We start from the raw sequence: 26,146 nt of genomic DNA on the forward strand, positions 1-26,146 counted from the left end.
ACATTTAGCCTACTTCATCTTATTTAACATTTTACATTTGGCTACTGTATAGGCTTCAGAATTCATAAGTGTGTTCATTTGTGTAAATTACCATGGTGAAAAGTAAATAAAAATAAATATATATATATATATATATATATATATATATATATATATATATATATATATATATATATATATATATATATATATATAAATTCTGTCATCATTTAGTTCTGTATGAATTTCTTTGTTCTGCCAAACACAAACGCAACGGAATATACTTTGAAGAAAATTTGGTTATAGTATTTTTACCATAAAAATACTATGGTAGTCAATGGTGACCCAAAACCTGGTGACCCTGGTTACAAATCTTCAAAATATCGTTCTTTGTGTTTAGCAGAAAAAAGATATTCATACTACCTGAGGGCGAATAAATGACAGAATGCTCATTTTTGGGTGAACCATTACCCGTTCCCTGAGCAAACAAAAAACAACAACAACAACAAAAAAAACTACGTAAACGATATGTACACTAAAATCTTTAAAAGAAGCAAAGTTTCCATAATATTGCTCAGGTTATATTTTTATCAATCCTTAGCGGCAAATGCTCATGCGCGAAACTTGAGCCAAGACTGGTTTGAAGATCAGAAGCGCGGGAAATCCGAAAGGACAAAAATCGTTCGTCGGTTTTTCGTGGTCGTAGGATTTAGTGCACCAGCGATATCGGTATCCGGTATGGAGTACAAAAAGCCTTGCCGCTTTTATAGGAGCGATAACGAGGCAGTGTTGATTTCAGGTGAGCGTTTATCACAAGCTGACAACCTGTCAGTAGCAATTCTTGCTGGTGTAGCGAGACTGGAGTAAAGATGATACTATCGCTCCGTCAAAGCACATTGTTATCTTAAATATGTTCTGGAAAAAAAACGGTCCTTGAAACAGTCGTCTATAAATCTGAGTCAACCTATGGCGTGGTATCACGTAAAAGCAAGCCAGTACAATGTATATAGCTTAAACATTAGCCTGTTGCAGGCCTGTTTGTTATTGCTCATTTAAGGTATTCAATGAATTGCATTTGAAAACCCTTTTTGCATTAGGCACTGCATGCATGCTTTTTAATAGTGGTTTCAGTTTCAGGGATGCCTGATATTGGAGTTGGTTTTGTTGGAAACCATGCTGAGAACTATTCAGGCTGCGATCTGAAATAGCACTATTCATGTTCTCACGTTATCACAGACACGGATGTCATGTCACTGTACTGCTGAGTGCCGCATATCTTGTGGGAATATTTCAACGAGGATAGGGATAATGCTGGGGAATGTGTGAGAATAAATGTCTGTGAAGCTTTTTCAACCACGTCCGAGAAGATCGTCCTGTACAGGTCGCTAATTCATGACTGGATCAATTGGGATGGCATTTGAAATCTCAAAGAATAGCATGCTAGAAAGTATGCCTGCCAGAAAATGTTTATTTGCATATCGTGAATTCACATACACTTGAATACTTTACAATTTTTTTTTATTATTAGTACTCTACACATCACTATATGTAATGGCGTAATGGCAAATTCTGCGAGTTCTCCGTTGCAATCCACCATGACTGTGTTCATTTATATGCATGCGCTGTCTTAGCTTAAAATGTATGCAGGAAATTAGCTGTGGCAGAAGCAGAGCCAAAACTAGCACGTCCAGTGGAGTACAGATCAATCTGAAATACAGAGTAGAAAAAAGGAGAAAGAACAAAATTAATGACCAACTGTTCTATACAAACATAATGCTTAAGAGTTGTTTGTTATTGTGCTAAACATTCGTTTCTTTGTGAAAGGTGAATAGAAAAATGTGTTTGTGAAAGTAATTTGATTTTGATTTACATATGTTATGCACTGGCCAGGGCTTTTCATCTACTTTTTCAAAAAGCCAAATTATCCAAATGACAGTTCATTTTTTTAGTAATTGTCAGATCTTAGCACTTTCATGACTGAAACATACTTTATGCAGGTCTCATTATAGGTACTCAGGCTTAATTTAGTGTGTTATTGAACTTCAAAATAAGTCATGTTGTAACTGATAATGTAATGCAAGTAGACGCAGTATTCAAAGCTTTGTCAAAAATGGCAGTATAGAGGACATTAATATAATCTGTTTCATGCAATTAGTTTCAGTTTTTTTATATTTTTAATTGCTAACTGCTGAGTGCTTCTGAACCATAGAGATTTCCACAGAAAGTGCTCTAATGCATCAAGCGGTGCAGCTAATTTGTCTAAATCAATCTGTGACCACATAAAAATGATTGACGGTCCATATTTGCCCTCCAGGTCACTTTTTGACGAGCTCTGGCATAGGCTGTAGTCCATTTGCATTATGCAACCATGTTGAAAATATTAGCAACGTGACTCTTCACAAAGGACAAAGCATCATGTAAATCAGGTGACTGTGGTAAATACTTCTCAAGCCTTGAAATGAACACTGCAGCTGTCATACCTTTCACTTTTAATGTAGAAGAACATTCTGCCCTGCCAAATGGGTTGACTGCCACCACTTTGTATTCGCCACCATCTTCAGGCCGAACTCTGAGAATGTACATAGAGCAGACGCCACATGCGTTTCTGATGTAGTAGTTGTTGTCGGAGTCGATGCAAATCCCGTTATGGTACCATGCAATATATGGGCTGGGGCATCCGCGGACGGCGCAGGTCATGTAGCACTGGTATCCCTTTGGTGGAGTGTGGAGTTTCAGTGGTACCAGGATGGATGGGGGCCTTTCCAAAGTGCCAGAGGCTGACACAGTTGAAGGCACTGGAACTAGTTGATAGGAAGGAAATAAGAAAAAGGCCTAAGTACTTAGCATTGTCAAGTACAGTGAACTAAACTGCAGTGGTCCTGCTCCCCACCTTTATTGTTGTTTACGCCCCATGTTGGAGATTCTGAAGGATCAGAAACTCCCATATCATTTTTTGCATAGACTCTGAAGTGATATTCTTGACCTGGTTGAATGCTGGTAGTGTAGGTAGTACAGAGAAGGTGGTCGACTATTCTACGCCAAATGCGTGTGTTGGAGTTATATTCTTCCACCATGTAGTGCAGTCGGTCGTCTGTTTTGTGATCTGGAGAAGGCCTCCATGAGATAATGACTTTGCCATAAACCACCTGTTCTAGCTCCACTGGGCCTGGAGGCTTGGGTTCATCTGTAGCCGCATAAAGTAGGATTATTTTATAGGAACAGAAATATTTGTTTCTTTCACTTGTGATTGAACTAACCTTGTTTATATGGCATGATCATAGCTAGTTATATCATTTATTTCAAAAGTAGCTTACCTGTAACTCTGACCTCTATGTCAAAGCTGGCTTGCCCGCTTGAGTTTTTAGCCACAATGGTATAGATTCCAGAATCTGAGTATTTTGAGGAGGGTATGACAAGCGTGCAAGTGCCATCAGCATGTATGATCTGGTTCCAGGGAGATACAGGTTCCCCATTCTTAAGCCAGGTAATGTCTGGAGGTGGAGAGGCCTGTATGCCGAATATCAATTTCTTTCTTTATGAAGAAGGTAAATAAAACAGTGTGGATATGTAGATGTGGATATTTACCTCATAATTAATTTTGATTCTGATAGAATTTCCTGATCTCACAACCACAAAGTCTTCAGGATCTTTGAAATGGGGCTTCACTGAAAAATGATTGTTTAAAATCAGTAAAGATGTTTAATTTGGACTTGATTTCTGAGTCATGTAACTGTGACGTACTGTTGGGGTTTTTAGCGCAGACCATCACAGAAGGAGCGCTGGGTTCTCCAGGCCCAGACATATTAATGGCTGTTACTCTGAACTCATATTCTGACCCCTCTGACACATCTTTTACTGCATACTTGAGAGCTGTAATAGGTAGAGAACACTTATGTGTTTTGAGGTCTTTGAACTTTAGGTTAGGTGCTTGCTAATGGTTATTTATTGATTTGTCATAGCAGTTGTTTTCCAGACTCAACATTTAGTAGAGCTGAAATTCAGTGCCTTCCATTCAGTGTGGAGCTTTGAAATATAAAAATACCTGGGATGGGGTCCTTAACTGAGTTCAGAGTCACCCACTGGTTAGTATCTTTTTTGCGTTTCTCTAACTGGTAGCCCAAGATTTTATTCCCTCCATCTTTCTCTGGTGGGGTCCATGTTAGGTTTATGCAGTTTTTGAACGCACTGACCACTTTCGGCGTACCAGGTGGACCAGGGAACACTGTCAACACATAGGTGATATAAATATTAGATTACTTCAATACTTATCATATGAAAATTTAGCAGTAAAGACTTACTTAAAGAGCCAGCCATAATTTTTTCAGTCTCCATTGCTTCACTGATGCCCTCAAGATTCTCTGCGTAGATGCGATAGATGTACCTCTTGCCGAGAGACACGTTTCTGTCTCTGAAGCTTAGATGGTTAGCTGAAATATCCCCAACCCTTTTCCAAGTACTCTGCCCGACTTGTTGACGCTCAATGATGTAGTTGGTTACTTCTGAGCCACCGTCATCTTTTGGAGGATTCCATTTCAATTCAAGGACTGAGGATGTGCTTTCATTCAGTTCTAATGGGCCTTGTGGTGGACCTGGCTTGTCTGTCAGTGGAACAGATATGTGTGTTAAATAAAAAAATTTTGTTTGTTTGTTTCTGTAACAGTTTAAATGCAGATATTGTACTCACCTAGTACTATAAGGCTTGACAAAGCTTCGATAGAACCAAAAGGATTTTTTAGTTGGATTTTGATTTGACCAGTATCCAATCGCAGGCAGTCTCTTATTTGAAGACGACTGTGGTTTGATTCTTTCAACACTTTCACTGAACCACCATCAAGAAGCTCAGAGCCATTTTTAAACCATTTAATCTCCAGTGAAGCTTGTGGAGGAAATGACATCTTAAAAGATGCACTCTGGCCTGCCTTTACTATCACAGGGTTGGAGAACTTTTGCAAAGCGTCAAGATCGAATTCTGGAAGATCTAGGAAATACAGAAGCAATATACACCAGAAAATATTATCATAATTGCCAATCTGACAGTAGTTTTCTCATGCTAGCCAGATGTAAAAATTGATATTTTAATATGATTTACCTCCAACTCTCACCATGGCCTCTGTCTTGCAACCATTCACTTCAAAATGATATAGACCTGCATCAGAATCCTTGCAATTTGGAATAATGAGCTTATGTGTACAACCATCCTTAGAGATTACCACCCCGTCACTGGAAGTCAGCTGATGAACAAGATTTATATGAATATCAAACTCTGTATTTTTCTGTGAAAAATCGGTGACATCAGTACGATACACAAACATACCTTTTTTCCATCTTTATACCACACGCCATTAATTTTGTCTGTATTTAGTTTACATACTAGTTCTGCAGGTTTGCCACGGAGAGCATTTTTGTCTGTTAAGCCACTTGCAAAGTGCACTTTATCATCTGAAACGAATGCATTTAAATGAATTATTATTATAATTTGTTTAAGACTAAGTGGTAAGTTGTTCATGGAAATGAAATATCAAGCGATGTAAAATGTTGTTTTTGTACAATTTTTTCATTAACATACCTGTACCATCTCCACCAGATCCAACCACCGCTGACCGGCCTCCCAGTCCATTTGCTCCCAAACCCATTCCAGAACCCTTTCCACTCTTCCCGCTTCCATCTTTACCATCTTCTCCTTGTCCATATTTCCCTGTTGCATCTCCTCCAAGTCTGTTCCCTCTACTTCCGTCAAGTCCACCAAGGCCGCCTTGTCCATACTTCCCTGTCACATCTTCTCCACTTCCATGGCCATCCGCTCCATCGCCACGACCATTTGTCGCACCACTACGGCCATCAGCTCCATCACCCCTCCCATCTGTACCCTTGCCTCTCCTGGCTGCTTCATCTTTTTCTCTTTGCAGTCTGGCCTGTTCATCCATCAGCCGTCTTGCAAGATCATCTGCACCATCACTTGTCCCACCTTGACCTTTTCCCTTGGCATTTGGGTCATCTGATGTGGCACAGAGCATAACAAACAATAATAGATTAGTAGCCTGTTTGATATCCATGGCAAAGTAAAAGTATGCTGAAAGATGATGTTTCTGATGTGTTCATCTTGAAGACTTACCATCAACAGCAAGAGTGGCCCTGGATGATTTAACCCCAGCAATAGCCGTGTATATGCCCTTGTCCTCTTTTTTGCAGTTCTTTACTACCAATCTGTGGGTGAGCTTGTCTTCGGAGACTGTGATATTGTACTTGTCTCCATGCTCAACGGAGATGTCATTGGCACACCAAGTGATTTGAGGTACCGGGCCAGAAAAAACACCCTCAAACATGGCATCCTGCCCCTCAATGACTTTAGCATCTTTTAGCATACCATCAAATTCCACATCAGGAACTGTAGGGAAATTATTAATACAATGGACATGGAGATACTTTATTTTATTTGAAAATGCTGAAAGTTAAATAATTTCTTACTTTCTAAGGTTGTTGAAATAATGTTGACATCTTCAACATCCACTTGGTATAGTCCGCCATCATTTAAGCCAAGATTGTTTATGCTAAACATGTATTTATCACCAGTCTTCTTCATATTGTGTTTGGAGGAATCGTCAGAGCCATCACCATAATCAAGCATTTCACCATTCTGGAAAGAATTAAAGGTTTAAATGAATACTTTTTATTTTATTTTATTTTATTTTTTTTTTTTTTATATCATCCTAAATGACTGAGATACTTACTTTGTAAAGGTAAATTTTACTGTTTCTGTCCTTAAGCTTCATATCAAACTCAAACTCCGCTCTGCCACTTGTCTTCACTTCAATCTGCTTCATATTGTCAACATTTTCAACCACCTATAAGACAATTTAAGTCTTATTGAATATCATAATAAATATCGTTTTTAAAAAAACTCTAGAAATTGGCAGTTGCAATTGCAGAATGGTAATTTTAACTCAAAATGATTTGAAAATTGACTGACAAATCTTTTGAGACAGTAGCATCAGATGATTAAATTGCTGACAAATACCTTTGCTTGTTCATCCTCCTTCTCCTTTTTCTTCAGGTTGAGCTGTTTAAGCATCCACCGATAGTCAGTGACTCCAAATTCATGACAGATACGCTCATAATCAGATTTTTTGGCACTTAGCATCACGTCCCAGAATTTTGGATCAATCTCTCCCTCTTTCTTGGGTTTTTCTTTTCTCTTCTTGACCGTTCTAGACAGAAGGTTTTTTTATATTTTGATTAACAAAAATCGAACACCAAAAGAAACACGGAAGAAATTTCCCATATAGGTGAGAAGTTAAACAATTACGTGGTTTTCTTAAGCATTTTCCTGAAGTCCTCAGGATCGTTGGTTTGGTCTTATCAAACAAAATAGAAAACATCATACATTATCAAAATATCATGTAAATAATATGTCCCTTTTTAAATTTGTGTATTTTAGGATTAATCTATCCACCTTTTTTTGATGTACTATTTGACTTTTTCTTGAATCCAACTAAAAGACAAACAGAACTTCCATAAGAACATTGCAAAATGTGAGCATGCTTTCAGATCTATTTGCCTAGTTCTGCACATTGAATGCACAGATTTGATTAGGGTAATATTTTGTGCTTTTTCAAATAATAAAAAAAATACAATGCCTACCTGCAAATACACTCAATGTAGCTGTGCACATGGCTTTTCCAAATTGATTTGTTGCGAAACATTTGTATGTATCTGCTTGATCTACTTGCACGTTCACTATCTGTTTGATTGCAACAAAAGAAACAATTTTACTATGGGATCCATCTTCTTAATATGCTGTGCTGTATGGTAATGTTGCATTTTAAGATCCAAATGTTTGGCATTGGTATGTTACCTCTAGAACATGTTCTCTAGCCCTTTCATCATATCTTGGCTTATATTTTTCTGGATCAGAAGTGTCACCCTTGTTGCGAGCCCATGTTACAGTTGGTGCTGGATCTCCGCTCACCACCGCTTTAAAAATCGCCACTTTGCCTGCAGTCATAGAAAGGCAATCCATTCATCATGTCTGAGGTTTATGCTTATGAAGGATCCACTACCCTGAAGGTACTACTTTTTCATTATAGCTAAGTGACTGTTCAACTTACACATAAAAGTTTAATCAAATCCACAGAAAATTCTATTAGACAATATCAATTGTTAGTTAAAAAAATTATTACCAGAAATAGTCTTTTAAATATATTTTCAAACACATTATTGTTATTATTATTTTACCTTCTTGAACTGTCAAAGCAATTGGTTTTCTGGTGAAATCGGGTGTAGTTTTTCCACGTGGCAGTTCCTTGACGTACTGGGTGATCATAACGCCAGGCACTCTAGATCTCTTCTTGATTTCCACTTTAAAGATATACGCTTTAGTCTTTAAATTGCATTAATATGTGCTTTATTAAACACTGAATGTTTTGTTTTTGTAAATAAGCCACACGCATATGCCATATATCATGTTATTTAAAAAAGAACTGACATGCAATCTTCATTGCTTTAACTTGATATTTATTCCTTATAACCACATGAGGGCAATGTTTCCTTGGAAGTTGGGACCAAAGCAATTAAATGGGTACCAAAATAAAGGATAGGCTACCACTACCATCAATGTTTTAGGCTTGGTAGTGCATTCATTATCTGTGTTAAAACTAAAATTCAGAGTGTTTTCTTGACAATTGGCTTTTAAAATTGCAGGTTGATAACTCTAGAGATTTGCTGCGGTACTAGAAGCCTTCAAACTCAGTATGCCCAGGCCTTTTTGATTTTTGGAGACGTACATTTCATGCAAATATAATGTTTTGATTCAACTAACTTACCCTGACCAACAGGAATCTCTTCCACAGGCAGTGGCATCTTCAGAATGTGTTTTTATCTTCCAACAGTCAAGAAATTAGACTGCATATGTAAAAAATAATATATGCATTTAGTTTTATATATACATATAATCATTACAAGCAACTGCTTGTAATACAAAGTCTCTATATAACATGCATATGATCCTATCCAGTTGAGGGAAAATGCACACAGTGCACGCTATTAGTGTTTTGAGAGTAAAGCCAATTATGAGAGTCACATAATTATAAGATTAAAACTGTAATATTATGAGAATAAAGTTGTTAGGAAAGTAACATCAAAGTGATGTGGTTGAGAACAGCAAAGTGGAGCATGAATGTTTGTTTCTTCTGAATAAATTAAATTCTTTGCAACTACTGAAGTGTTCAGATAGTAATAATTACTGTGCTGATGCACCACAAGACGTCTTTGTTTGGTAAATCCTGTAATTCAATTGCATCCTTTTTGCATAGATTTTTTTTTTTTGCTGTTGCAGCAGTGGCCTATTCATTTTATGATCACAACAAATCTTGTAATATTCTGGGTTTCCCCCCCTAAATATTTCTATTATATTCATAATCACATAAATCTCTTTAAATCTCCTAAAGGTATGACTTCATTCTCACAACTTTGACTTGGTTCTCAAAATTGTGCTTTATTTTATTTTTTATTATTATCATATATTTTTTATGAGATGCTATTAAAATCTATCGGTATACAGATCGTTATATTCCATTATTGATAAAACTAATTTGAAATTCTATAATTTCCATCAGTTCGTAATAAAACCTGTTCCATTTGTCAAATAATCATTTAAGATAGATTAAGTAATGAAACTGCCTAAAGCCCTAAACCCCAGACAGAGTTTGCACCTTATCGCACTTTTATTTAAAGGTGTTCCTCTTTCTTTCCCCTAATGGCCCTAAAGAAGATATATCAGGCCGTGACCTTCAAAAAGTTAACCAATAAAGATATATTAAGAATTTGACTTGATACATATCACATGGTGCGTAATACTAGACTGGCAGTAAAAAAACTTATTGGCATTCCAAGATTCACAGGATCCTGAGCAATGCTTTTACAAGGCCAAAGGGGAAAGAAACAGTTATCCTACATTTGACAGATCACACATGAATAAAACTAAATTATGTGAGCAGTAAACTATTCTTTCTGCCTAGCTTAGAACCAAAATGATCTGACACAATAATTTGGTGCTTAGTAGCTATGTCTTGCTAAGGGGAAAAGTCAGAAAATTTAAAATGACTTTTTTTTTTTTTTTTTTAGTGGCTGAAGCAATGGCTCTCCACCGTAAGGCTGGGATGATGTTCTGAGTTCCTAACCTTTAATTCAGATTGCTTATCTTTCCTGAACATTTGTCAATCGATCTGGTGTCAAGCTGTACAGTCCATCCAAAAGCCCTTTCACTTTATTTGTCTCATTTTTTTCTTATTCTGTGTACAAAACAAAGTAGAGAAAACGCACTCAAGAAGCAAATTTATAAATATAAGTCTAGACTTTTTTCCTTTAATTATGTTTGTTTTACTTAGACCATTGGCAAATTGCAAAATGACAGCCTCAGTTGCCATTTTCTTTATTTTTATGTAAATTAAAGTGAATGGTGGTCGAGGCTGTGCTTAGTGCTCTGCCTAACATTATCTCTGTCTTTTATTAAATCAAATCGGTTTGAAATGAAAAGAGGGTGAGCAAATGAATTCTTGATTTCAGGATTTTTATTTTTGGATGACCCTATGCAATATATGCGATTATATAAAACATTATTAAGATTATTTTTCTCAAAACATGTCGTATCATGTTTGCTTCTTAAATAAATTTGTTTTGCTTCGCCAGATTTCACAATATTATTTACATGGTTTGGATGTTATATTTGGAAAAATAAGACCGAAGTATTGATTTACTACACATTTTTAACGAAAGTTTGAAGTGAAAATGGCATGCGTTTTTAAATAGACGTATAATTTTGCATAACGCATCCTCTGGCAAACTTAATGATCAAGGTTAAGTCGAACGATGGCATGGATGGAATTGATTCTCATAGCAGAGATTAATAATGCATGCCAGTAGGTGACCCCTTACATATTCGTCGGTCTTAATTCTTAAGAGGAAATACCACTCCTAGAGTAGTCTAGTAAATCACTCTCAATGGTTTTCCCTCTGTTTTACATGTTCAGCTGTGTTAACATCGTGAAAAATAAAATCATGTGCCCAAAACCATTATTTATGGCCAAATTTGTGGCCATCATTTATTCATAGTTCAAGGACCGATAAAATTCGTAACTACAGATGAGCTGTGAATAGGAATGATGAATTGTTCCTGATGGTTCCCTGTGCTGCATGTCAAAGAAAATGAAAACTCACCTTTAAAATCTCGCTGCTCCTTCAGCTTCTGCGTCAATTCTGCTTGTTCAGTTAAGAACATTGGTGCACCGAATGGAAACCTTCCATGCAGTTGAATCAATCAGCTGTCACATTAAAGCTTTTATTTGAGAAGCTGGGGTGGGGTGGATGTCCAGCCCATGAAGCGGATATTCATATTCATATATCATTTTCTAATTGTGACTGAATTCGAAGCTAAGTTATATCGTTTTGTGCGATATCAGGCGTTGCAAAAAAGTTGTTTATCATGCTATTTTGATGCTATCTTTTAAATCGAAGCTGATCTCAAAGTCTACAAACAAGGCATTGTTGATTACTCTCATTATTTAACCAAACTGATTATGAACTCTGTCCCGGTAGTTCACTAATTTGCAGAAATGCTATGATTTAATGCAAAAAAAAAACGAGCGAGTTTAGCGTTAATGTCATACACGTGTCCTAAATCTAGACACTTGCCCTATACAGGCCTTGCCATTTACAGTAAGATGACGATCTTGTAACATGACCGAACATATTGCATGTTTATAGGACAATTAAAGCGTATCTAAAATGGCTCTTAAAATTGAAGCATTAGTTGCTTGTAAAAGTTATTTGAGTGCAATTATTACAGGTGATTTTCGACCATTGCTTTTCGATTATGTCTAAAAGCTTAATATTCAGGGTCTAATATTGATACGAACGTAGGCCTTGTAAAAAAATATATATATTCATGTGGCAGCATATTTCCCTCACAGCCCTCAGGGAAGGTTTCATTTTACATTGACAGGGGTTTACCAAGCTTGACGTGCCCAGACAGCTTGTCTCAAAGTCTGGGGCCAGGCAGATTGCAAGGACCTGTGCTTGAGTTAGCCTGGAGACATCTCTGGATTTCAGGAAATTGAGTAAACACAAACGTCACCCAACGACCTGAAACACCTCCTGAAGCCACAAGGTAAGTGGCAAAATGAGTGTGTTTATTCTTCTGCAAAGTCATTGATAACTTGCATCACTTTTGTACAAAATCTATTGTATCTGGCCCAGGGCAGGTGATCTTTCCATTGGTGTTGTAACATACTTGAACATTTTATAATATCCAAAATGCCTTGTGTCCCATACTGAAAATCTTTTAACAACCTCAGAATTTTAACACTCTCTGCTAAGATTATTTTGATGCTTTTTTTAATTGCCATCCAGAGACATGAGCAGAAAACTTATTTATATTTGATTTTTTTTTTTATTCAGTAAACACAGTTCACATTCAAGTCTTACAGCTATAACAGCACTATTATGCAGTTAATAATTCCAAAATTTTTATCTAAATAAAATCACAAACAGTGATGCACCAATATATCTCTTGGCAGTGCAATGCCTTCTGCAGTGCATATTATTCTTAAAATTTAAAATAATTGACTATATATTGATTTGCAGTTCACAAGCTAGCTGGTTGTCAGTGTGCTGAATTTCAATCTGAATCAAAATGAGAATAAATATTTAATTTATTATGGCATTTCATGGCAGCAGTTACATTCAAATATGGAAATAATCATTATATATCACTATGTTCTGGCTCTATGATGTACATAGAGCAGACACCATATGCATTTGTGATGTGGTAGTTATTGGAGTTGATGCAGATGTTGTTGAGGTACCACGTGGTGTGGGGAAGCCACGGACAGCGCAGGCCATGTACAGCTGAAAGCCCTGTGGTGGACTGTGGACTTTTAGTGAAACCAAGATGGAAGGTGGTCTCTCAAGAGTTATCGTAGGTAATGAGCTTGTGATTGGAGGTACTAGAAATTAGAAAAAGGAACAGTTCAGGCCAAAAATGTAATTTCTGTCGCCCCAAACCTGTAAGAGGATTAAAAAAGGAGAATTGTACTGCTAAGTTTAGACCACTGAGTCGGTGTGTTTGATAGTTAGATTAATGAATTAATCAGTTGCGACCTCATAGTAATTACATATTTTATGAGGTGGCAAATTCATGTGAGTTTCTACGATTTTTGGATGTAATCATATATATTTTAAAAGTGGGCAATTTGTATGAATGGCCTACATCTAATCCTGTCCCTAAACCTACCCGTCACTGAGACAAATTTTATGAGTGAGGTCTTACGAGTTGAAATTGGTCGTGAGATAGCGTTACCAGAGTAGTTTTGAAAATTGGATCGGCCGAGTCATTGTAAAAATCTTATTTAAAATAACGATTGTTAATGAATCAGACATTGCTGTTTCGTTCAATGTATGAATCTCACGATTTTGTTATTTTGGTCTGTTTTTCACAGTTTTTCACTGTTTAATGACTTAATCTTGAAAGCCTCACAGCAACTACATAAAATTAGCAACTTTACTTCTTTCGTGTTTTACAGAATAAAAAGTCATTCAAATTTGGAATTACATGAGAGTGAGTAAATTAATGACAATTTTCCTTTTTTATGGATTAACGATTCTTATCATTCAAAAATTATAGTAGGTAGTGCAAGTGTTGCAAAGAAGACCGTCAGCAATTCTGCACCAATCACATTCTGTCACCGTACAGTGCAGTCATCCTTCCGATCATCCTTCTCCTGGTCTGGAGATGGAGTCCATGTGATAATGACTTTACTATAAACAACCTGTTCTAGCACCACTGAGCCTGGAGGCTTTGGTTCATCTGTAGCCAGAAGAAAAATAAAGCAAGCTTTGAAGCTGTAGGGGTTGGCGCGTGTGGCAATGAAAGTAATAAACTGGCACATGAAGGATTCAATGGAAATTTTGCACCCCAAAGGACCTTATTACCAGTAGTGGTGCATACTGGGCACATGTTTTATTTAGCCATTTAAACAACCTTAAAAAATGTAAACCAATTAAAAATATTTGGTTATATATGAATTTACAGGGGCAGAGAGAGTTGCTTGTTGACACAAGGGCACTGCCCCCGCTTAGAGCTTCTCCTGCATGCAGCAAAGCCTAATTATTAGTGTGATAAACTGGATAGTGTAGTCACATTCACAGTGGTGATGCACTTTGGTCTGCTTTTTGCTCTTTGCATAATTTATAAAGGCTACTTAAGGCAAGGTTTTGAAATGTTGCATACGCAGGATATACAAGAAGGTTGTTGATATGGAAATGATTTAAGGTGCTGTTAGTGATCTTACATTCACAAATTAATATAATATATTTGTATTAGCGTTGAGGCTACATAAGGCCAGGGCGGCACAAACTCTCTCAGATTGCCAGCTGGTTCACCCAATCAAATGAATGACAAAAATGTTTTTGGTAGCAAATGAGAAAAATCCTGCATGCATAAAAATAATACTTTAACATAAGGACTAACTGGTAAATGCAAGAATTTTCAATCAACCCACTATACCTGAAATCAAGCTTTTAATCAAGCATTTGTTGAACTTCCCAATGATTTTAAATGATGTTGAAATCACTGCATCACGATCATTGAGGCACAGTCAGATCCTGGGCGTCCTTTATGTTTAGCAAAGCAGCATGTCATGCCACACTATGAAGATTACCCCAAGATAGTGTTAATTTGTGTTCGGGCTTGTTTGAATAACGAACGCCTGCACTAGATAAATGTAAGCGTTTTGCTAACAAAGATTAAAACCAAAACACAACCTAAAATCCAATTGTGTATTTTGTTTTAATGTACTTTTTGTACTTCCGGTATTGTTTGGTCTCTACCTGAAACAATTATATTTGTTACAATACACAAGTTGGCACCTTTTTTAAAACAAACAAACAAACAAAAAAAACAATATAAGACTCTATAAGAATACTTTATGTATAATGCTGAACAGAACATTTTCAAGTTGTTTTTTTTTTTTTTTTTAAAACCTAATACTATGGCATTTTAGTTGTTGTACTTTGCATCACTATTATGTCTTATATATGTCATATATGTAAAAGCATGCACTTTAGTATGAAAGTATAGTACTACCATATTTCATCAAGGTCCACTCACTTAAAAATGTTTGGTCTCTCCACTGATTTGAATATAAATGAACATATAATATGCATAATGTTCAGATATATTGTAAAATTTTCTTTCTTTCTTTCTTTCTTTCTTTCTTTCTTTCTTTCTTTCTTTCTTTGATAACCAACAAGTCTGGAGATACATAATTAGCCTACTTATTTCATTTCTTTCGTTCCTTCCAGATAATTGACCTGCCACTCTGACTGAATTGTGTCCACTATAGTTTTTTTCCTTTGACTCTGAATACTATGACGAGTGTTGACGAGTCCTCAGTATTGATGATGTTGACCCAGGTTCATCATTTTTCAGCCATGTCAGGCCGTGGTGAGCCCTTGACATGAACGTTTTAAAAGGAAATGATAGAATAAAAATAATGACAGATTAAACATATTGATCTGAATTGACTCTTTGCTTCAGTAACCTCACCCCACCCACATTACATCGGAGCAAAAGTACACGTCCTTACTAATCTTAGACAAGTTCATTTAGGAATGAGGGCTGACACAGTTTAATCCACAGCATGCACAATAAATTAAAGTACCTCTTAATGGACTTTCTGGTTCTATTCCTGCTCTTACAACCAAGAAGTCTACAGGATCTTTGTATCGAGGCCTGACCGAAAATTAATGGAGGGAAAGTAAAAAGAAAGACAAAATGTTCAATTCAGTTCAAAGTTGAACATTTATATTCTCTTAAGAAACTATTATGAACAGAACGTACTGTTGGGGTTTTTAGCGCAGACCATCGCAGAAGGAGCGCTGGGTTCTCCAGGCCCAGACATATTAATGGCTGTTACTCTGAACTCATACTCTGACCCCTCAGAGACATCCTTCACTGCATACTTCAGAGCTGTGCGAGGCAGATTATTTTAATTGTCATAGTTGCACGTCAAGTAAAGTCGGTGATATGATAACCAACACGTCTGGAGATGCATAATTAGCCTACTGTTATCTGCTGGTGAAGCCATGACACGTTGGGCTGTTGTGCTCATTAAGAAACATGTTTGAATCTAGCCTTTTTCATGTAGGGATTATTATTATTCAAAAAATTGTCAGTTTTAATAAAAATGAAAAGGAAATCAAAGACTGTTTATTAATTATAATTATAGGTGAGACTGTGTTCATTTCATTAGGGGAGAGGATGTTTTGATATTCCTGGAACAAGTGAAGTGTCTGTATACTTCATTTGTGAGGTAAGAAGGCAAGATCATTAAACAGAAAACATTTTAGCTTGAACTGAAAGAAATGTTTTTTAGTTAATGCGACGTTGGTTTATGAGATACATCGGTTAGGTTTCTGGTGTGACCAAGCAGCTGGGAAAATATGATAGAGAGGCGGTAAGTTCTTAAAGATTTTTCTGTGAGAATTCATAAGAGGTGCCTCAGGTAAAGTGCTAGACCATTTAAAGGGGGGTCTGAACCTCTTACCGGGTCATGAGTTGTTGTGACTCAGGGAAATATTTCTTGCTTTGAGAATTTCAGTTTTTTTTTTTTTTTAAATGCACCCCAATAATAATTTAAAAAAATAGATATCGATAACCATAACGCATTTGATCAGTTTCACTTTGAGGTAAAAAGGAATAAAAGAGACTACCCCAAATAGGTAACTATTGCCAATGTATTTAGCAAATGTGAAGATACAGTAATTATAGTTTTTAAAGAGGATTTCATGTCAAGAGTTAAAATAATGGACAAGTTGCAGCTCAAGTGTTTTGACTAGAAAGTACCCATAAAACACTGTTACAAAATTCAGCCTATTTATGATCCAGAAGAATATGTAAAGCATTAATATATTCCAACCTCAAGAGTCTGAAAACATCTAAAGAACTAGTCTTATTTATGTCATAAATACTGTTTTATATATTATTTATAATATATGTCAGGATCAGGCTGCTCACATAAGATTTCACGAAGAAACTTTAAGTAATAACACAGTTTGACATTTTACAGTGTAGATGTAAATTCTTCTTTTTAAAATGAATTTATTTTATATTTTACAAATGCTATGTGAAGATCAAAGACTTTTTAGTCAGTGATATCTTATGGTCATATAAGAAAGTTTTGTCCCTCTCATCCGAAGCTGCATTTACTTTTCCTCATAGCTACTCTTGTAGTGATGAATAATCTGAAGTTTTAACTGAATTAGAGGACATTTAATCATAAAACTATTGTTTCCTAATTACATAGATTAAAAAGCACAGAAAAATCACTTTCATTTATAGTGAACCCTGCATCTGTCTTTACATGAATGTCCTCTCTCTGAGATTCAAACCCTGTAATTCTTGTTTAATTGTAACCCAAAGATACACCGTAATTACAATCAAGGTTTTCCAGTTCACTTACTATACATTCATTGGTTTTATTAGCTGAAAAAGGTCATGGCATTGATGTCACTTTAGCTATGTCCAATCTTGATTTTTACTTGAACAGCTACATAAAGCTGAATGGTTTGAGAAATGTTGAGTAGCTTTTTAAAGCATGTAACTCTCGTCTAACTGTAGATGAACCAGAAACCCTTTGGGTTTGAAAGTGAAGTTCTCAGTAATTAGGAAAAAAACAACGCAGAATCACTGAAAAATGTACCTGAGGCGACATTTATGTAAAATGATATTACCTTGCTTCTTGCATGTTTTGCGACACTTTTAAAGTGAAATGTCCAGAAAGTGATGTTCAGAGCGAGTTTACTATGTCAGAAAATACGTATGAATCTGGTTACAAGTCATGCACTAAAGTGTTTTGAGACAATGACACAGTATTGTGCATTGAACTGATCTTCCCCATTGTGATCCTTCATAGGAAAAGCAATACGAGTTGCTTTTTCAGTGAATTGTATGTAAGGGTAAGTTTTTGGAGTTTTACAGACATGCAGGTATTTTTTTGGAAATGTTGGGAAAATGTTGGGTACCTGAAATAGGATCCTGAGATGGATCCACCCACTCGTTTTATATTTCTTGCATTTCTCTAGCTGTTAGCCCAATATTTTGGTTCCATGAGTCCATGTCAGGTTGATACAGTTTTTGAAAGCGCTGATCACTTTAGAAAGGGTGGGTTGACCAGGGTAAACTACAACATAGAAAGTTTTGATGTGGAAACGTGGAAAATAGGGTGTGAAAAGTGGTATCTTAAGTGGAAAAATGTTTTCCAGTCAGAGCATTTGATTAAGTTTTTATTTATTAATAATATGCTTCATTTATGCTCATTAATCATAATTACTCATGCAGTCTCTCAATCAGAGTTCCAGCCTTGATCGCTTCAGTCTCCAGAGGATCACTGATACCCACAGAGTCCTCGGCATAGATTTGGTATACTCCCTGCCATGGGACACGTTTTTGTTTCAAAAAAGACGGTTCGGCTGAAATACTGCACACTTTTGTATTTCTACTCTGCTTCACCTGCTGACTCTCAACTAGGTAGTTGGTCACTTCAGAGCCACCGCTATCACTTGGTGGTTTCTATTTTAGTTCAGTGACAGAAGATGAGCTGTCAATCACTTCTGCTGGGCCTCGTGGTGGGTCTGGATTGTTGTTTAAAACACTTAATGTGTCAGTTTAATGTTAATGTATGAGTCTGTATGTAAAAGGCAGACGGTTTATAAATATTTATTTCAGAATTCATTCAATATAATACTCAGTGGAGTAGAAACATACCGAGCACAATAAGTCTAGAGAAGGCCTCTGCAGTACCAAAAGTGTTTTTAAGATGGGTCTTAATTTCCCCAGAGCCAGATTGCAGTCAGTCTTTTATCTGAAGACTACTCTGGTTTAGTTCCTTTACTACTTTTATGCTGCCACCATCAAAAAGTCCCATCCTAAAACCAGCTGATGTCTGTCGGGTCTTAAGGGGGTACTAGCATTTTAAAGGAAGCAGTCTGGCCAAGTTTAACTACTACATTTTTGGAGAACTTGTGTAAGTCAGCAGGGTCGAATTTATTTTAGGAAGGCCTGTAATATTTAGAAATGTCTTCATCACTGATCCAGAATTGACAATTACTCAAAGATATAACACACATAAATATTTGTATATCACATATGTTTTTATGTTATAGTGATGTACTGTAGCTGTTTTCCTGGCGTCAGTCTCGCACTCCATCACTTCAGCCTGATTCTGTCTCCAGTCTGTATCTTTGCTGCTTTGTTTTGCTAACTTTTGTGTACCTCCATCTTTAGATATGCTTGCTTTATCTTTATAAGAAAACTAACAAAAGTGATAGATGCAGTATAAATACCAATTACCAAAGCGATTAATAAATCATTAGAGTGTATCATTAATTCACCTTCTTCCCATCTTTATTGGATTTGCCGGCATTTAAGTTACCGGCAAGGTCTGCTGATTCCATGGCTATAATATGCACGAAATGTTAATGCCTTACAGAGTTATTGATATAATAATGTTGTTGTTAAATGCCTTTTGCACAGCTTATGTTAGTGTCACAAACAAATAATATAAACTAACTCGTATGCACCTGGAAAACTTTATTAAGTTAATAAATATTTATTTATTGTCAATTGCAGCTTTATTTCTTTTAATTGTCAATTTATATCTCACAATTTCATTAAAGTTCACAACGTTGTTCTTGTAAATTCAAAGGACAGTGCATTTTATTAAATGTACTTTCTCAAAATGATACATTTTGTGAGTCGGAAGGGGATTTGTATACAAGAAAAAAAAAAAACTATATTGTTTCAAGGCCACTGAGGTTTGTAGAAATTAAAAGAACCTTGAAGTGAATAAGTTATATGAGGGTATGAGAATGAGGATTATGTGGGAAGGTTGTTTGGTGTGGGTGACAACTGTTGCATTGCAATCTGTCAGGGATTTTTATGCTAGAAGACCAATTAAGAGAGAATTGAAATAGTGGAAGAAAGAGGTTACGAAAGCATGGACTAGAGATTCAGTGTCTTGGGCTTAGAAGTGGGAGGTGAAATGCAATATTGTGGAGGTGGAAGAACGCAGGTTTAGCAAGGAAATTAATGTGGGCTTGAAATGTTAAGAGACTGTTTATTACTATCAACAGCAGTTATAGTCGTCATTTTTATTAACACCACACATTGTATAGAAGCCCATTGCAAAAATCCATAGTTCCTTGCGTCGCTTTGGATAAAAGCGTCTGCTAAATGATTAAATGTAAATGCCTTTTGATTATATTTTTATAGACTGAGAATGTGATGCATGTTCAAAAGAAAAGGTTCAAATACCGAAATGAAGTATAAAAATACCGAACTAATAAGGAACAGTGAAAAATATGCAAGTTTGCAAGTTTAAAGCTTGTTAATTAATCACAAAGTTACCAAATGGAAATTTATTAAGACAGTTGGCTAGATCAATTATATTTGAGTTATAAATCACTTGCCTTAACTGCCTAAATTACATCCCTTTGCCAGTAAGGACCATTAATCTTGTCAACCGTTCCCTCAGTCTGAGCATGGGCTCTGTCATTCATGCAGTGCCACACTGTGGCTAAACGTGAATATGGCCCTGATAAAATGTTAGCATTCCACTTAAATCACATTAATTAAAGTCAGTGTACTGATGAGGAAATTAATGGCTTTTGTATTTGAACAGTTATTATTTCCCATGTAGTGTTAAGTACACTAAAATGGAAATCTCCAGCAGAGTCTCCTGTAGTCACACCTTTACTCTTTGAGATTTTCCCACTTGAAAATCCTGACAGTCATTTATAAAATGTTCATTGGTATGCACAAATACAGGAATTCACCTCAATATTACTATTGGCTTTGGACTCTTGAAAATGTATGCGTGTCACTGTATGATTAAAACACCAATGCAACTGTGTCTTTATGTGCCACAAGATACAACTTTCATTATTAAATGTACTTGTACCGTTCTCCTACCTTTCCTTGTGTCTTTTCCTCTAGTGTCTATTAATCTCCCAGTGTCTCCAGAGTCATCTCTCCTGACCTTTTTTTTTTTTTTTTTTTTTCTTCTCTAGAACTACTTCCAGGAGAAGATGCAGAGCCGCCGCTGTCCACCGCACCTGCTTCCTCTTTCTTAGCACTGGCTGTTTTGACAACCGCTTTTCTCTCATCTCTTTCCTTCTGTAGCTTGACCTGCTGTTCTGCAGCGATCTTTGCCAGGTCAATGTCTGCCCCTCCGGCTTGGGTTGTTTTTCTGGGCTTCTTTTTGACCTCCGTATCTAGACTGTTAACAGCTAGTTCATGACAAAAACGTCAATATGAAATAAGCACAATATACAATTTGTTTAGATAAATCACTGTAATGCGAATTTTAACAGTGTTGGAGTGATTAACAACACTGAAGTTATATCAATGATTTTTTTTATTTAATCATTCCATTCCATAGCCCAATGTATTTTGTATATATTTATGTTTTGAAAAAATATTGATATTATTACTATCATTTCTATTCTGCTCACTATAGCACTGTACAGTTTGAGGTTTGTTTTATTTTATTTCTTATGTTTTAATCAAACTATTTAAATAAATAATTATTTTAAAACAATATATTTCCCCACAGTTTATAAACCACCTGTTTTAAGTGACAATTTTGGATATATAATTATCAAATTGTATGTTATTTTAAACATCACAAAAATATTTCTAATATATATTTCTAATCTAAAACCTAAACTTAATTTAAAAACGTAATTTCGAAAATGAATTTAGAATAAAAACGTTTGATGTATGGGACTAATCAACTGATTGAGGGATTTATTTTAGCCATTCTAATCAATAAAGACATTATTTGGTCGTTTGTGAGATTTTTTTTTTTTTTTGGTCTCGGTTCAGTTGGTTGCAAGGCTGCACAATATGGTGTGATGTTCAAACCTCGTTTATTTTTAGAACAACAATCTTGAAAACATCTGAGCTCCCGTAACTAAAAAATGCAGTTAGATTAGCAGCGCTTGTGAATTTAACTTGTTCCTCCCCAACACTAATCTTACTCATTTGTTATAGTCAAATTTAAAAAAAAAATGTTTTGAATATATTGAGATATACTGTACCTTCCACTATCAGCCAAGCATTATTGGATTTGATTCCGGCCACAGTTGCATAGATGCCTTTATCCACCTGCATTCAGTCCTTTACCGACAGCCTGTGGATCAGGTCTTTGGACACAGTGACGTCATATTTATCTCCCTGTTCTAATCGGTTGTTCTTTCCGACCCACATGATTTTAGATAAAGGTTTAGAGAGATTACACTCCCTCTCCATGGCTTTCTCATCTTTTAACTTGACCAGAAAGTCCACTACTGGAACTACAGGAAAGTGCTATTGGTTATTTACAGTAGAAATCATCTGTTAATTATACTGCATCATTAACAAGGTAAGCATAGGAGGAGTGTGTGTATGACCTCAGGGACTTGGGGCAAAAAAAAACGCCACTAAATTAGACAAATTAAACAAATTAAATCTATTATGTCAACAAAGTGAATATGAAGAGACAGTGTCGATTAAATTAAAGCACCTCTATTATTGATTTTTGAAAATTACCTTTCAAGCAGTGTGTAACACAGTTCTAAATGAATGAAAACATCCTGCAAAGTTTTAAAAAAGTGCACCTTGTTATTGTCTCTCAAGAGAGATTCGACTCTGAATCAATAAAACGATTCATTTTTAAAACGAGTCCCAAGCTATTTCATGTCGACATCAAAATGAATTATCAGCATATTTCCCGCCCACTTGTTTATCTTTTTGCGTTGTCCTGAATTAATCATTCTTTGCCAATAGGTGTCGCTTGTGGAGTATTAAAAGCTCACAAACACCGCTTTAAATGAAATCGACAGATCACGGGAGGGAGTTATCTTAGTAAAAATATGGTACGAATCGTTTTGGTGTTCGTTGAACAAAAAAGGTAAAAATAAATGCATAGCCCATTATAAGAATATCAAATAGTTTTTTGGCCTTGCATGCATGTCAACCTGTTGTTTGGTACTCCCAAATCCAAAATCTTTCATAATTCATAATAGGGTCACTTTAAGATCTACTCAGGTTGCGCATTCGTTTTAAGAATTTTTACAGTGCATTTTAGCCAATCATACTCATTTCTGCTAAGCTTAGGAATGCAATGGCCAATCAGAGGTGTCCAGATGAGTCATCGCTGTAACTGTTTTGTTGAGTTCTGTCGAGTGCTCGCACATTCTCTGACTGAATTCTGGACTTGCGAATTCTCTTATAATAAACAACAAAGTGCAGATGTAACCTACGTACAATGCAAGTAAGATATTAATGTCACTGTGTATACAGCTACAGTGATTATACCGATTGTATGTGCGTGTGTGTGTGTGTGTGCTAACAGTGCTTAAACTCGCGATAGATCAAAGTTCGTGATAATGTCACTTCTATATATAATTTATTCGCTGTTTGAATAACCATGTAAGGAAACAAGGTTATATAATTATCAATTTCTAAATTTTGTTCTTAAATTGTATTCATGTTTAAAAACAAATTCAGTTCTTTTTTTAAAATCTTACATTACACCCATGTCTCTTGCCTAAAAAGACAGGTTATGATGTGTAACACGTTAGGTTACTTTTAGCCTTACCATAGAGTTGGTTGACTCTCCGCCTGTATAGGAAAGGTCGGCTTTAACTTACTTTTAAAATCAGGGGAGAACACGTAGACATCTACATCTAACTGATAATGGCCAGCATCATCATGGACAAGGTCCCTAATTGTGAAGATGTATTTCTTGCCTACTTGATTCAGGTTGTGTTTCATTTCCATTTTGAGATCTTGAGAATATGGAATCATCTCACCATCCTGAGGGATACAACAAAAGCTCACAAGCCAGAAGCTTGCACTGAAACCTGAACTGAGCTCAGATGTGTTATAATAACCAGTCAATTTACCTCGTTGATGAAAATTCTGCTGCTGGCGTCTAAAAGATTAAGATCAAGTTCAAAAGAAGCAGATCCATCAGGATTCACATCGATGTGTTTGAGGTTAGAAATGCGAACTGTGAGTACAAATATCATTACAATATCATTTCACATTGACAGTGTATCTAAAAAAAACGAAAGCAAAGAAACAAATCAAAACCGTATATCTGCTTGCTCCTCTTCTTTCTCTCTTTTCATCTTATTCAGTTTCTTCAACATCCAGCGGAAGTTAGTCACCCCATATTCTGCACAGATGCGCTCATAATCTTTCTTATCAGCGCTCAGCAAAATCTCCCGGAACTTTGGGTCAATTTCTCCATCTTTCCTTGCTTCGGCTTTAGGACGAACCTTACTGCAGGGTTGAGAGGTAATTCACAGTTGATTAAAGGAAAAGGTATGGCTATAGGATATGGGATATATTTTGGGAAAGTGTTGAGAAGGATATCAAACTTTTAAACCTAATTTCTTACAATATTTTTTTCTACTGCTGAACTTTATTAAAGCTTTGGGGGACCACGTCTCCCTATCTTTCCAAAACAGTTCATACTGTATCTCAGAATAAAAAACAAAGATGCAGTACTGTTAATGCATTAGTCACAGAGATTGCCTAAAATAACTTTGTCTATATTTACAGCATAAGATTTACAGCACCTTTTCCTTTTCAGGACAGCCTTGAGCTCATTTGGATCAGTTGCCGCTGAAAAATGAATGCTGAAAAAAATCAAATAACTGATTTATAAAGCTGCATACAGCACATAAGGTACCGCACACACTATTAATACTCACTGGACTCCTGGTTTGCTTTGTTCTTCTTGAATTTCACTAAATAGAAAATGCCACATTTAAAATTTCTGGAGTCATGAATTACTGTGTTAGGAATGCAAATGTCTCAATTTTCTTACCTTCATTGATGTTCAGCATAACAGTGACCATAGTCTTTCCAAATTCATTTATAGCAAAACATTTGTAGGTGTCTGCTTGTTCTGGAGAAACATTCACCATCTATACATTCAGGAATATCTTGTGTGGGATGAAACAGAAACTCAGCTCACCTAAATAGTGTGTTCACCAGAATTTGGGTCAGACTTGGCTTGATATTTCAGTGGATCTGAAATATCACTATTGTTTCTGGCCCATGTTACAGTAGGAGCAGGGTCACCCACTACAATGGCCTTAAAAATAGACAGTTTACCTGCAAGTTTACAAAAAAACTCAATTGTGTTCAGCGAAAATTCATATGGCAGATAATGGTGTATGCAGTTAATTTCAGTCATAATTATTATGGGTATATTTGTAGCCAACAATATATTGCATGGGTCAAAAAAATAAAAAAATATTTAGCAAATTTGCTACTATACATTTATCAAAACTTAATTTTTGATAAGTAAAAAGCATTGCTAATGACTTAATTTGGACAACTTTAAAAGGATTTTTTCTACTCCAAATCCAAACATTGAACTATCCTAACAATATATCATATTATTAATTAAAGAATGTTGTATGTGTGTGTGTGTGTGTAAACAAGGACAAGAGCAGCACCAGCTATAGGTTTGTGGATAAAATCCGGATGGCACTTTTCTTCTGTGAACTGTGTGATCATGAATCCTGGGACTTTAATATTAATACAGTCACTTACATTTATTAAAAATCTGTTATTAAATTTGTTAGCGATTTTAAATAAGATTTAATTTATTGTCTGATCAGACACTTTTGATTTCTTCCACATTTTGATGACCTTCTTTTTTTGTCTGCACACAGAAAAATATTACAGATAAAATGTTATTTTATTTTTTTTTACAGAAAGAATGACATTTCAGTTATTTGATTTGAAATTATAGTGGATGATGGTAACTTAATGAGAAAAAAAATCAGTGGATGTTAGTCTGGTGTTATAGCTTTTTCATTTCATTTATGATTGTAAATAATGCAAGTTAATAACCTGTAGAGGTAATCACCAGGGCTGGTAGAGCTAAATTTAGGGTCATTTATCAAACTCAAGCAGTGAAAGATTTGTGCCTTTGTTTATTTACCAAGCAAGTATTCTGTCCATTTCTGATGACAGATGATAAATTGTTTGTAAATTAGCATTTCCGAAAAACCACCGTGTTCATACTGACCATTGATAGGTAGGGATCTG

General features: G+C 35.8%; 1 protein-coding gene, 1 long non-coding RNA gene and 1 pseudogene across 2 annotated transcripts; 1 reads left to right on the forward strand and 2 right to left on the reverse strand.

The window, feature by feature from the left end:
• The first annotated feature begins 586 nt into the window (after positions 1 to 586).
• LOC122346422 lies at positions 587 to 15,445 on the forward strand. The gene is made up of 3 exons (XR_006251128.1): positions 587 to 778; positions 11,975 to 12,139; positions 15,334 to 15,445. It is a non-coding gene; the product is annotated as an uncharacterized LOC122346422 (long non-coding RNA).
• On the reverse strand, positions 1,428 to 11,281 carry igfn1.4 (immunoglobulin like and fibronectin type III domain containing 1, tandem duplicate 4). Its single transcript, XM_043241030.1, has 23 exons — positions 11,191 to 11,281; positions 8,799 to 8,877; positions 8,212 to 8,334; positions 7,832 to 7,971; positions 7,618 to 7,717; positions 7,430 to 7,468; positions 7,283 to 7,331; positions 6,995 to 7,184; positions 6,708 to 6,821; positions 6,445 to 6,613; positions 6,092 to 6,364; positions 5,546 to 5,974; positions 5,294 to 5,418; positions 5,069 to 5,210; positions 4,664 to 4,957; positions 4,278 to 4,577; positions 4,022 to 4,201; positions 3,721 to 3,849; positions 3,565 to 3,644; positions 3,294 to 3,486; positions 2,870 to 3,163; positions 2,460 to 2,780; positions 1,428 to 1,686 (listed from the first exon to the last, which is right to left on the reverse strand). Exons 2-23 carry the CDS (start codon positions 8,833 to 8,835, stop codon positions 1,682 to 1,684), a joined length of 3,726 nt encoding a protein of 1,241 aa, XP_043096965.1. The 5' UTR covers positions 8,836 to 8,877; positions 11,191 to 11,281; the 3' UTR covers positions 1,428 to 1,681.
• A 295-nt stretch (positions 15,446 to 15,740) lies between the features above and the next one.
• LOC122347304 lies at positions 15,741 to 24,942 on the reverse strand (annotated as a pseudogene).
• Positions 24,943 to 26,146: the final 1,204 nt, after the last annotated feature.

This window comes from Puntigrus tetrazona, chromosome 6 (genome assembly GCF_018831695.1).
Source record: "Puntigrus tetrazona isolate hp1 chromosome 6, ASM1883169v1, whole genome shotgun sequence".
NCBI classification, from domain to species: domain Eukaryota; kingdom Metazoa; phylum Chordata; class Actinopteri; order Cypriniformes; family Cyprinidae; genus Puntigrus; species Puntigrus tetrazona.

Coding starts and splice junctions, on each gene's coding strand:
- igfn1.4 (XM_043241030.1), bottom strand. CDS start 8,835: ATGCCACTGCCTGTGGAAGAGATTCCTGTTGGTCAGG. Junction 5,975..6,091: donor GGCCACTCTTGCTGTTGATG/GTAAGTCTTCAA, acceptor GTGCCACATCAG/ATGACCCAAATGCCAAGGGA. Junction 4,202..4,277: donor AATTATGGCTGGCTCTTTAA/GTAAGTCTTTAC, acceptor ATGTGTTGACAG/TGTTCCCTGGTCCACCTGGT.